The 13,547-nt window shown below is 42.2% G+C and overlaps 1 protein-coding gene across 2 annotated transcripts in view; it reads left to right on the top strand.

Annotated features, from left to right (window-relative positions):
- Positions 1–13,030, top strand: part of slc30a6 (solute carrier family 30 member 6) — an 86,923-nt gene extending 73,893 nt beyond the window's left edge. For both annotated transcript variants that reach the window (XM_055927906.1, XM_055927909.1), the window contains 5 exons: positions 5,625–5,744; positions 7,777–7,879; positions 8,716–8,763; positions 11,136–11,204; positions 11,877–13,030. In XM_055927906.1, the coding sequence (XP_055783881.1) occupies positions 5,625–5,744; positions 7,777–7,879; positions 8,716–8,763; positions 11,136–11,204; positions 11,877–12,437 (901 nt within the window). In that variant the 3' untranslated portion in view covers positions 12,438–13,030. The remainder of the gene's footprint in view (positions 1–5,624; positions 5,745–7,776; positions 7,880–8,715; positions 8,764–11,135; positions 11,205–11,876) is intronic.
- Positions 13,031–13,547: the final 517 nt, after the last annotated feature.

Below are 13,547 nucleotides of genomic sequence, written 5' to 3'. Positions count from 1 at the left end.
AAACCTCCCTAGTTCTTGCCGATGACCAATATACCCAAAACATGATGCAGCCACCACCAAGCTTTAAAATATGAAGAGTGGTACTCAGTGATATGTTGTGTTAGATTTTCCCTAAACATAACGCTTTATATTCAGGACATGAAAGTTAATTTATTTGCCAAATATTTTGCAGTTTTACTTTAGTGTACTATTGCAAACAGGATGCATTGAATATTTTTATTCTGTACAGGCTTCTTTCTTTGCACACTGTCATTTAGGTTAGTATTGTGGAGTAACTACAATGTTGTTGATCCATCCTCAGTTTTCTCCTCTCACAGCCATTGAACTCTGTAACCGTTTTAGTCACCATTGGCTTCATGGTGAAATCTCTGAGCGGTTTTCCTTCCTCTCCAACAACTGAGTTAGGAAGGATTTGAGGAGTTTCTCCCATTCTTCTCTGCAGAACCTCTCAAGCTCTGTCAGGTTGGATCGGGAGTGTTGCTGAATAGTTATTTTCAGGTCTCCAGAGATGTTCGATCAGGTTCAAGTCAAGGCTCTGGCCAAGCCACTCAAGGACATTCCGAGACTTGCCCCGAAGCCACTCCTACGTTGTCTTGTCTGTGTGCTTAGGGTCGTTATTCTGTTGGAAGGTGAACCTTCGCCCCAGTCTGAGGTCCTGAGTGCTCTGGAGCAGGTTTTCATCAAGGAGCTCTGTACTTTGCTCTGTTCATCTTACCCTCAATCCTGACTAGTCTCCCAGTCCCTGCTGCTGAAAAACATGCCCACACCATGATGCTCCCTCCACCATTCTTCACCGTAGGGATGGTGCCAGGTGTCTTCCAGACGTGACGCTTGGCATTCAGACCAAAGAGTTCAATCTTGATTTTATCGGACCAGAGAATCTTATTTCTCCAAGAGGGCTGCCATGTGCCTTTTACTGAGGATTGGTTTTTGTCTGGCCACTCTGCTATAAAGGCCTGATTGGTGGAGTGCTGCAGAGATGGTTATCCTTCTGGAAGGTTCTCCCATCTCCACAGACGAACTCTGGAGCTCTGTCAGAGTGACCATTGGGTTCTTTGTCACCTCCCTGATCAAGGCCCTTCACCCCCGATTGCTCAGTTTGGCCGGGCGGCCAGATCTAGGGAGCGTCTTGGTTGTTCCAAATGTCTTCCATTTAAGAATGATGGAGGGCTCTGTGTTCTTGGGCACCTTCAATGCTGCACAAATATTTTGGAACCTTTCCCCAGATCTTTACCTTGACAAAATCCTGTCTCGGAGCTCTACGGACAATTATTTCACCTCATGGCTTGTTTTTTCTTCTCTGACATGCACTGTCAACTGTGGGACCTTATACAACCAGGTGTGGGCCTTTCCAAATCATGTCCAATTTACCACAGAATCCAATCAAGTTGTAGAAACATCTCAAGGATGATCAATGGAAACCAGATGCACCTGAGCTCAATTTTGAGTCTCATAACAAAGGGTCTGAATACTTATGTAAATAAACAAAACAAAACAAAAAAATTAAATACATTTGCAAACATTTCTAAACATATTTTTGCTTTGTCATTATGGGGTATTGTGTGTAGATTAATGAGAGGGTGCGGACTATTTAATCAGTTTTAGAATAAGGCTGTAATGTAACAAAATGTGGAAAAGTCAAAGGGTCTGAATACTTTCCGAATGCACTCTACACCATCCAAAGTGTAATTAACTCCACCATTCTCAAAGGGATATTCAATGTCTGCTTTTTTATTTTTACCCATCTACCAATAGGTGCCCTTCTTTGCGAGGCATTGGAAAATGTCTCTGGTCTTTGTTCTTGAATCCGTTTTTGAAGTTCACTGCTTGACTGAGGGACCTTAAAGATAATTGAACGTAGATGAAGTAGTCATTAAAATCCTGTTAAACACTTATTGCACACAGTGAGTCCATAAAACTTACTATTTGATTTAAAGCACTATTTTACTCCTGAACTTATTTAGGCTTGACATAACAGAGGAGTTGAATACGTATTGATACTATTATTAATAAAATATTGTTTTATTCGTTTGTAAAAATGTATAAAAACATAATTCCACTTTGACATTATGGGGTACGTTGTATGCCAGTGACACAAAATCTAAATTTAATCACTTTTGAATTCAGGCTGTGTTACACAACAAAATGTGTGAAAAGTCAAGGGGTGTGGATACTTTCTGAAGGCGCTGTATAACAGAGTAAAGTTCTGATTGTTCTGAATAGAAGGCACAGTGGACAGGATGTCCCGGACTACTTTGACTCATTGTTTCATTATCTGCTGTAATCGTGTCATCCGTGTCTCTGGGCCTCACCACCCTCCCTGGGGTTTGGTGGGTAGACATTATATAACCCTCAGCGCTAGTCCACTGTGTACTATTATTTGGGCAACAGCGTTTAGCCTGTATTTATAGCCGACCGACATCATATCAAGTGTTTGTCTCACCGTAATCCCACAATTTCTGTCTCCAGTGGGTGGGATTATACAAACTGTCACTCTGGAACAAAGCTCCCTCTATCCACACAGTGTTCTCTCTCGCTCTCTCTCTCCCTCTCTAGGCAGCGCCGGACGCACAGACTGTGCAGACAGACGGCCGTGGAATCACACGACCCTGTCCCTAGTACTCAAATTATATCAATGCAGCGGGGAGATTTAGGAGATTATTGGGATTGTAAATCCTGCTTCCCGCTCACCCCCCTCCCCCCTCACCCCCCAAAATGTTGGCTTCAAATTAAGTGACCGGAGGTCGAGCTTCTTAAGGTTAATGGGTTTTCTTTTCTTTTTTTTTAAAGATAATGCCTATTTATTTTTTTTGTGTGTCCTTGTTGGACACCAGTGGACTGGTATCCATGCATGTTTAATAAGAGGTTGACATTGGACAGGGATGCAGTTTAAAAACACTATATAGAATTCATCTTCTCAGTATTTATCTAATCAAATAATATTATGCCAAGATCTGAATACATCGCTGCAAATTAAAAAAAAAATAAAAAAAACTGGCTAAATGTCAGTGCATGATTTCACATTGGCTAAATGTGAGTGAACTCATTGCCCTCTACTCCCTCTACTGATGCTGATGAGTATGATGTGTGGTCTCAGAGACTGCGATCCCCAGTGTGGACAGCACTCATCTGTCTGAGTAGGACATCACTTCATATCATCACGCCTACTCTGATGGGTTACACCTCCTAATGCACTGCATTAACATCTCTGATTAAACACAGAAAACTGATCTGTAAAGCATGCACACTGCCTCATCACCACACAACTGTAAGATCTGAGGGGGTTCCACTCACTATAGGAATCTTGTTTTTCTTTTTGTGAAATGAGAGCAATGTATTTATTTTAGTCACATGCTGAAAAGCGACACACATGAATGCGTAATTGTACATGAATTGTATCACAACGGCATAATGAACGGCTAGCCATTTGAATTAGATCAGACATTGGTCATTTATGAACAGGACGAAGCACATCCCAAAAATAAAATATAATCTGATCCAAAAACACACCACGTAGAGAGAACACGGGATGAATGCATCCATCTGTCTGTAAAATAATACATTGAAGAGTTGGGTCCCAAGAATATACACTACATGGTCAAAGTATGTGGACACCTGCTCAACGAACATCTCATTCCAAAATCACGGGCATTAATATGGACTTGGTCCCCCTTTGCTGCTATAACAGCCTCAACTCTTCAGGGAAGGCTTTCCACTAGATGTTTGGAACATTGCTGTGGGGACTTGCTTCCATTCAGCCACGAGCATTAGTGGGGTCGGGCACTGATGTTGGGCGATTAGGCCTGGCTCGCAGTCGGCGTTTCAATTCATCCCAAAGGTGTTCGATGGGGTTCAGGTCAGAGCTCTGTGCAGGCCAGTCAAGTTCTTCCACACCGATCTCAACAAACCATTTCTGTATGAACCTCACTTTGTCCACAGGGGCATTGTCCTGCTGAAACAAAGATTTCCCTTCACTGGAACTAAGGGGCCTAGCCCGAACCATGAAAAACAGCCCCAGACCATTATTCCTCATCCACCAAACTTTACAGTTAGCACTATGCATTGTGGCAGGTAGCGTTCTCCTGGCATCCGCCAACCCAGATTTGTCCATTGGATTGCCAGATGGTGAAGCGTGATTCATTACTCCAGAGAACTCGTTTCCACTGCTCCAGAGTCCAATGGCGGCGAGCTTTACACCACTCCAGCCGACGCTTTTGCATTGTGCATGGTGATCTTAGGCTTGTGATCTTAGGTTTCCATGGCTGATCGGCCATGGAAACCCATTTCATGAAGCTCCCGACGAACAGTTATTTTGCTAATGTTGCTTCCAGAGGTAGTTTGGAACTCGGTAGTGTGTGTTGCAACAGAGGACAGACGTTTTTTACGCGCTCGGCAGTCCCGTTCTGTGAGCTTGTGTGGCCTACCACTTCGCAGCTGATCCGGGGCAGCTCTTGCAGGGCAGAAATTTTCCGAACTGACTTGTTGTAAAGTTGGCATCCTATGACGGTGCCACGTTGAAAGTCACTGAGCTCTTCAGTAAGGCCATTCTACTGCCAATGTTTGTCTATGGAGATTGCATGGCTGTGTGCATGATTTTATACACCTGTCAGAAACGAGTGTGGTTGAAATAACCGAATCCACTAATTTGACGGCGTGTCCACATACTTTTGTGTATGTATATTAGTGTTTCATATTTCATAAATTCTAACATCAGTAAAAAAAAAATGTTTCTTCCACTTTTACATTTCAGAATATTTTGTGTAGATTGTTGACGAAAAATGACATTCATTTTAATCACACTTTGTAACACAACAAAATGTGGAAAAAGTTTGTTTTCCAAAATTTGTGGTCGTGGTCGAGGGGAATTCTTTCGTATGACATGAATTCCCGACTTGGAGTATCAACAATGTTTGACAGCCATCGTCGATGGTGACAGCATCGTAATGTTACAAATAATGGTTTAGTACAAGCATTTCGCTACACTCGCAATAACATCTGCTAACCATGTGTATGTGACCAATAACATTTGTTTTGAGCATATTTCAATTTGACTGCACCTCTGGAGTCTGGCACTGCAGTGAGCACACCAGCCACCTGGACATCTGATGAAACTGAGGAGTATTTCTGGCTGTAATAAAGCCTTTTTTGCGGAAAAATTATTCTGATTGGCTGTGCCAGGCTCCCCGGTAGTGGGGCTATGCCCTCCTAGGCCCACCCATGGCTGCGCCCCTGCCCGGTCATGTGAAATCCATAGATTAGAGCCTAATGAATTTGTTTCAATTGACTGATTTCCTTATATGAACTGTAACTCAGTAAAATCGTTGAAATGTTTTGCATTTATATTTGTGTTTAGTAGATTGTAGAAAGAATATTACAATCACTTAGTCTCAGCATTATTAATATTTTCACTTTTAAGAAGATGTGTATATTACAGGTGCTTTCTGTGAGTCCCTGTCTTGGATTGTTTGTGTGATTTCTTTGGTTGCCCTTTGGTAATGTGTGTTGTCACTTTGGTAATGTGTGTTGTCACAGTAACTCTAACAAGTTTAGACACGTTTGGAGCATCACCGCAGGGTTGAATGGCTCAGTATAGTAATTTTATTTTTGTGTTTGTATGTTTTCAGCCTGTGTGGGATTATCCCTGGTCTCAGCAGTGTCCTTCTGCCTCGTATGAATCCCTTTGTCTTAATCAACGTGGCCGGAGCTCTCTCACTCTGCATCACCTACATGCTCATTGAGATCAAGTAAGTCCGACATGGTGTAATGGAATTAGTTAGTGGATTCGGGGAAGTTATAAATCAGTATTGGTGAGAAATAATGTGTACTCTGAATTGTGTTTCCACAAAGCCCTCATTATCGACCTGATGTGTGTTTGACATCCCTCTTGTTACTTATCAACCTCCATGATAACTCTTGACATAGAGATGGGACGATAAACTGAAAATTATCGACACCAACCACTTATCGTGGGCATTTGCTGATATCGCTCATAATGATAAGTTGCCTATACTAGAGACATGTGAAGTTTGAAATGAAATAAGTCTGCTTATATGTAAATAGCCTTGCACGAGCCGCTCATAGGGCAGGAGCCTGAGGCAGCTTAATGTACATGTACACACCCTGGACAGAAAGCTAGTCTATCGCACGGCCTTACCCTCAATCTATCTCCTTAATGCGGCAGGTATTGAGGACTGTGGGCGGCAGGGGCTCAGGGGCGGCAGGTAGCCTAGTGGTTAGAGCGTTGAGCCAGTAACCCGAAAGGTTGCTGGATCGAATCCTGAGCTGACAAGGTAAAAATCTGTCGTTGTGCCCCTGAACATGCAGTTAACCCACTGTTCCCTGGTAGGCCGTCATTGTAAATAATAATTTGTTCTTTTAACCTCTCTAGGCTAGGTGGCACGGTAGCGTCCCACCTGACCAATATCCAGTGAAAGTGCAGGGCGCCAAATTCAAACTACAGAATTGTAAATATTTAACATTCTTGAAACTACACATGGAATATGTCAAAATAAAGCTTAATTTCTTGTTAATCCAGCCGCGGTGTCAGATTTCAAAAAGTCTTTACGGCGAAAGCAAACCATGCGATTATCTGAGGACAGCGCTCCATCATACAAATGCATAATGATCATTTTCAACCAGACAGGTGGCGACACAAAAGTCAGAAATAACGATATAATTCATGCCTTACCTTTGAAGATCTTCTTCTGTTGGCACTCCAATATGTCCCAGAAACATCACAAATATGGTCCTTTTGTTCGATAAATTCCTTGTTTATATCCCCAAAATGTCCATTTATTTGGCGCGTTTGATTCAGAAAAACACCAGTTCCAACTCATCCAACATGACTACAATTTATCTAATAAGTTACCTGTAAACTTGGTCCAAACATTTCAAACAACTTTCCTAATCCAACCGTAGGTATGCTAAGACGTAAATAATCGATAACATTTAAGACGGAATATACTGTGTTCAATAGCAGATAAAATCCACGTGGAGCGAGCTACAGGTCGCGCGCCCCAAACAAAAGACTCCACTTGGCTTGACACTCATTCTGAATAGCCGTACTTCATTTCTCAAAGGAAAAACATCAATCAATTTCTAGACTGTTGACATCTAGTGGAAGCCATAGGAACTGCAACCAGGTGCCTCATAAATCTAGTTTCCCATAGAAAACCAATTGAAAACACAGTGAACTCCAAAAAAAAAAAGACCTGGATTGCTTGTCCTCGGGGTTTCGCCTGCCAAATAAGTTATGTTATACTCACAGACATAATTTTAACAGTTTAAGAAACTTTAGAGTGTTTTCTATCCAATTATATACATATCCTAGCTTCTGGGCCTGAGTAGCAGGCATTTTACTTTGGGCACGCTTTTCATCCGGATATCAAAATACCGCCCCCTATCCCAAAGAAGTTAACTGACTTGCCTAGTTAAATAAATTTAAAAAATGCTGAGTGCCAAGCAGAGACTCATGAGGTGCCATTTTTACAGTCTTTAGTATGACTCGGCCGGGGATCGAACTCACAGCCTTCCAATCTCAAGGTGGACACTAACCACAAGACTACAGTACTGAGTTATATGAATGATTGTGAGTAACGGTGGTATACATGAATGTTATAAATGTATCGTTATCATGATAATTCAGTCAGTTTATCGTGATATGGATTTTTGTCCATGACACACAGCTCTATCCTGACAGCTATATGCTCCTAACTTTATAACGTACTAATATTATCTATTATGAAGTACCTGATGATTTTCTCTCTCTCTCTCTAGTAATTACAATGCTGTGGACACAGTTTCGGCGGTGGCCATCGGCCTCATGATCTTTGGCACCATGTATCCTATGAGTGTGTACAGCGGGAAGGTGCTCCTTCAGGTAGGCTATTCAAACATGTCCACAGTCTAAATTGAACTGGATCATTGATTCTCTGTAGGATGTGATGTGGATCGCACAACTTTACTGTAACTCAACACTGTAAACTCTTGGAATGACTGAGTTATGTTCTGTCCGGATTATGTTTTCCTTACAGTGGTTCTTCCTTTAAAAGTTGCAGCACGTCATTTAAGTGTCAGCCATTGTTGCCAGAATGATGCAATTTACCACAATCTGCCACCATCTACCACAAACGGTCGTGGCATAAGCTCAAAACCTTTAAAGGAAGAAGCACTGTACACTGTTGGGGCGGCAGGTAGCCTAGTGTTTAGAGCGTTGGCCCAGTAACCAAAAGGTTGCTGGATCGAATCCCAGAGCTGACAAGGTAAAAATCTGTCGTTCTGCCCCTGAACAAGGCACTGTTCCCCGGTAGGCCGTCATTTTACATAAGAATTTGTTCTTAACTGACTTGCCTAGTTAAATAAAGGTTAAATAAATCAATTAAAGAGAGCATGTTCTTTGAAGGACCTTAGCTCATTACTCATTAAAGGGAAAATCCACTCAAAATTTAATTGGGGGATGTTTTTTCTCATTAGTCAGTCAATTGTTGATACAGTCCCAAAATATTTAGCATGTGAGCAGTCAAGTTTTCAAGATATTGGACTTTTAAGAAGCAAAGGCCACATCATCATGATGATGCAGGAGACATTTTGGGACTGCATCAACAATGGACTAATGAAAGAAATAATAATAGTTTTTCTGTGGATTTTCTGGAGTACTGTGTTTTGAACAGAGACACTGGTGACTCACACCTGGCTGTTTTCTGTCCTGTCCTTTAGACCACTCCCTCCCATGTCATCGGTCAGCTTGACAAACTGCTCAGAGAGGTAAGAGCACTCAAGTGGGGGTGATGTTTTTGTTGTTTAATTAACTATTGAAATAGGATGGGAGGTCAATTAAGGACGGTTTTAACTAGGTGGTATACAGCTACGGAATGTACTTTTTTGTAGCTGGTTAAGAGAACTTAAACAGCGGGTTTGAAGAATTAACGTAGCAGGTTCGCTAAAATGCTCTCCTAACCTGCTACAAAAAGTCACTTCCGGTCATAGTTGTACTCCATCTAGACAAAAGCAATGAGGACAACCCTAGTGAATTGTGGAGAGGAGATAATTCTTCCACTTCTTCCACTTTTAACCCAACCACTCTGAATCAGAGAGGTGCGGGGGGCTGCCTTAATCGACATCCACGTCATCGGCACAACAAAGGGTCATGTAATGTCCAAATGGAGCTAGTTAGACATGAAATACAATGTTAATAACGAGGCATATGAGGTGGAATACATGTAAATTATTTACATAATACGGGATATTTACACAGTGATCAAACCGTTTACAGAAAACATTTTAAAATGTTTTTTTCCCCACCATTTTTGATGGTCCAACAAACTCACTTTGCCTTCCACAACCGCCATGGTTGTGGAGGGCAAAGTGCTGGAAGCGAATGGGAACATTTCATCTTTGCTCCTAATGGCAATCAGTGATGTGTTTGCTGAGGGTTGTCCTCTTTTGACCTCTTTCTTATTTTTCAAGCCCGTTGCACTCGCTAAATAAGGCAGTTGAAATGTGTTGCGTGTACTATGTGTATTGAAGCCAATTTTTGTCTCTGTGCGTTATATGCATATATTATTGAAGTGTATTTCACAGTGTGCAACAACTTGAAATGATTCCCTACCATGTTTTAAAATATTGTGCCCCTTGGGGTCCTATTGTGCCACTCTATCAATATTATAACTAGAGCCAGTTATAGTTTTTTCAGACCATGGGAGTTGACTGGAACTGGTCACACGATCAGGTTAAACTGGTCCCCTCATGGCAGAGACTCTGTTAGACCCCTACAGAGATTGTGGCGTGGTCTGCATTTTTCATGATGCGGTCAGATCCCGCAGATTATTTGGAAACGGACGTCTTTCTGCCTTGTATTCCTTCCTATTGTATTAAAAGCACCTCTTTGTCGCGTTATTCACACACCCTCAGAATTTCGCTGCTTCAAGTTCAGTAGCCTTCCTCTCCTAGTTGGGTGTGCGAGATCATGTGCGCCAACAGTATGTGTGGTTTCAGTGAAGTAGAGTAGGCTGCCTATGCATGGGCAGAGAATCATTTGGCTAGAGCCCGACTGATATGTTTTTTGGGGTCCAATACTGATTCAATTTTAATTTTTTTTGTGGGTCAAAACATCTGCAGCTACCTGCTGTTTTACTCCAGGGAAATTAAACCGATATAGCATTAAAAAAAACAATATCGGACAATTTTAATACCGGGCCCTACACGTTGCAGTTATCTTTCCAAAGGAAATTAATTTCAATATGATTAGGCTATAGTTTACTACGGTGTCTGTAAAGTAATATTGATAATGGAAAGAAGTGTAGGGCGCTCAACCAATGTGAGTCCAGGTGCAGTCAAAAAACAAAATCATCATTGAAAAGGCGCAACGCGTGCATAGGCTACCATCGTGAGTGAGCATTGCGCCTTTTCCATAAATATGAATTACCCATGTATTTGTCTCTGCCTGCAAATCGTCCTGCTCCTAAAGGTAGTCTACATTCTATATGCAAAACGTAGCTCAAGAAAAAGTGGAAGTGTCCGCCCTCATCATTTTTGCTGCTTCCGGTTCAGTATCCGTACGTGCAAGATCAGATGGGCATGTGGTCTCAATTAAATAGAGAAGGCTATAGCCTATGCATCGGTGGAGAATCATGGGGCAGTTATCATTTCCAAGGAAATGTACTTCCTAAATATGATTTATGCGATAGTTTACTACATTGCCTTGAAATAAGTACTGATCACCCATATTTCCCATCTGAAAATTGTGCTGCTCCTTAAAGGTAGGCTATAAAATGTAGCTCAAGAGAAGTGCAAGTGTCCACTCTGCTCTCTTCAAACTACATCTAGCCTATTAGTTGATATAGCCCAGTAATACCTACCGATAGCCTAATATAATGGGCCATGTGACATAAGAAACTTAGGTATTTTTGCACATTTGGATACTGCCTATAGGGTGCAGAATTGCTGGGACCATGGCTGGCAAGTAAGCTGCGTCACATACGCCTAAAATAACATTGCGGGACTGCGGTTGTGTTCGGGACCAGTTATTGCGGGAGCGGGTGGGAGTCAGACAGAAAGCCAGCGGGAGCGGGCAGGAGCAGACCTCTAGACTGTATGTACTGCTGTATGTGTGTAAAACTGGACTTGTCTTCCATCAGGTCTCCACTCTGGATGGGGTCCTGGAGGTCCGTAACGAACACTTCTGGACGGTGGGCTTTGGCTCTCTGGTATGTCATCATAGTTCTGTCCCTGCTGTCTCCTCATTATACCCAGCAGACTCCCAGCAAAATGCGTCACACTCTGTTTGCTCTGCCTCTAGGAGAAGCAAGGCCATGTTCTTTGATTCCCATTGTGAAGACAGAGTAGTCACACAAAAAGATGACAGTTGTCACGTCGTACTCCAATACAGGGAATATGGCATAAAGACAGAAATTGAGTCATTCTGGTTTCATTGAAATGCCTGAGATGTGAATTATTCAGACTGTGGCTCTAACAATGTTGCTTCACGTAGAATTACTTAAATACAGATTCTGTCTGGTCTGCTGCTATGTTAAATCTCATTCAATAAAATAACACTTATTTGCACTCTGCATAATAGCAGTATAATGTAATGGTAACATTACGCAATTACAGCGTCACTGCTGTCATATCGATAAATCGGCCAGCTTCTTGGCTGCACTCGTAAATTCCTGTGTAGACTAAGTTTATACAGTGGTGTTGCTGCTGTGCTCAGTTGTTGTCACACAGTTCTGGGTTGTTGCCACACTGTTCTCTCCAGACTATATGCCCTAGCGTACTGCCAGTAGAGCTAGAGGGAGAGAAAGGGAGCGATAAAATGTGGAGTAAACACACAGACTGACTCTTTAACTCCTTGTCGTCTCCACCGGCTTTGTGTGCAGGCTGGCTCCGTCCATGTCCGAATACGCCGGGATGCCAACGAGCAGATGGTGCTGGCCCATGTGACCAACCGCCTTTTCCCCCTCGTGTCCACGCTGACGGTTCAGATTTTCAAGGATGACTGGATCCGGCCTTCCCTGAGTGTGCTCCCAGCCAGCACACTCAGCCCCTCTGACCACGGGGGCCTGTCCAGCTTTGTCCCCCCTCCCCCCAAATCCTCTGAGGACATGGACCGGCTCACCTCCACCCCATCTAAACCCAGCAGCCCACCGCCAGAGTTCTCCTTCAACACCCCAGGGAGGCATGTCCAGCCCATGGTGCTTCCCAGCACCCAGCACCAGAGGCCCTACAGCATGGGCCTCAACTACGGAGCCTCCCCCTACACCAACATGCTCAACCAAAACCTAGTCCGGCTGGGGAGTGGGCCAGGGATGGGTATGAACCTGGGAATGGGTGTAGGGATGCCTTCATCACAACAAGGTTTCAGAACTGGCTTAGGCGCAGCGCCACAGCGATTTGGAATCAACCCTCTCCCATCACAGTACAGCCAGTACAGACCCTGATGTTTAGAACATAAGGTATAGAAGTGGGATATTCAGAGAGAGAATATATTATGGTATTTATTTTGATGGGACCAGGACATACATTCTGACCTTTGGTGGATTTTCTATCTTTCTATATTTTTTGGTACTATTCTTCAAAAAGCAAATGAGTTTGAAATGAACTGTAGGCATGTGTTCTGTATATGATATGCCAGTTAACATTTTTCTTCTGATTGGGAATCGTGGAGGAGCTCTATGGCTTTTGTGTGCTTTAAACCATTAATTGACTTTCGTGCTCATAGGACTTGAATGTTTGATTACATTAACTATTATTCCCTTGGTAAATGGTCATCACAAGATGGTCAGCTCAGCCGTTCCTATCTGGAGTAATATTTGTAGGTAGAAAACGGTGACCTAATGCATAATGGGGTAATTAGACTCTTTATTATGTTTTGCCCCATAACTGCTGCATTAAAGGCATCACTTACACTAATGTTTCTTAATGCCAACCTCATTGTGAAGGAGTGGTCTGTTATGTCTTTTCACCTTTAATGGAAAACAAAAACTGTCATTTTCCGTTTCAGTATAGTCTGCAATAAATTAAACGCAATGTATTGTACTTGCCCTATTATTTGTCACTTACTCTAACTTTCTAGGTCAATGTCCATTGAAAGACTCTCCAATGAGTTTGGCTACTCAGCGTGGGACATTAATTATCCTAGGCATATAGGCCTGTCTGGATTGGAGTTTGGGTATAAGAAATGAGGTAGGCCTACATAGATGTTCCAACATAATATCCTGACCGAAGCTTTAAGACGTTGAGTAAAAAAGACCCTGGGCTACCTTTTGAGTGTTGTTGAGGGCGAATGTTGAATAGTGAAGAGGACCATAAAGAAAATGTAAGTGTGGGATGAAAGTATGGCGTTTAATTTAAAACAAATCTGATTTCTATTTCTCTTTTTGTTTTAATTCATGTTAACAGTAATTCATACAAAGTGTGTTAAACTAATTTGGACATTTTAATTTATTGGCAATTGGTTAAATAAAATCAGAGCATAAGACCATAACTAAAGAAATTGTAATTTTCCATGAAGAAAAATTGTGACTTGCAAGAAGTTAAAACTTTTGATT

This window comes from Salvelinus fontinalis, chromosome 1, assembly GCF_029448725.1.
Source record: "Salvelinus fontinalis isolate EN_2023a chromosome 1, ASM2944872v1, whole genome shotgun sequence".
NCBI classification, from domain to species: Eukaryota; Metazoa; Chordata; class Actinopteri; order Salmoniformes; family Salmonidae; genus Salvelinus; species Salvelinus fontinalis.
The sequence above is the reverse complement of the archived record's forward strand: the minus strand, read 5'-3'. Positions and strand labels throughout refer to the sequence as shown.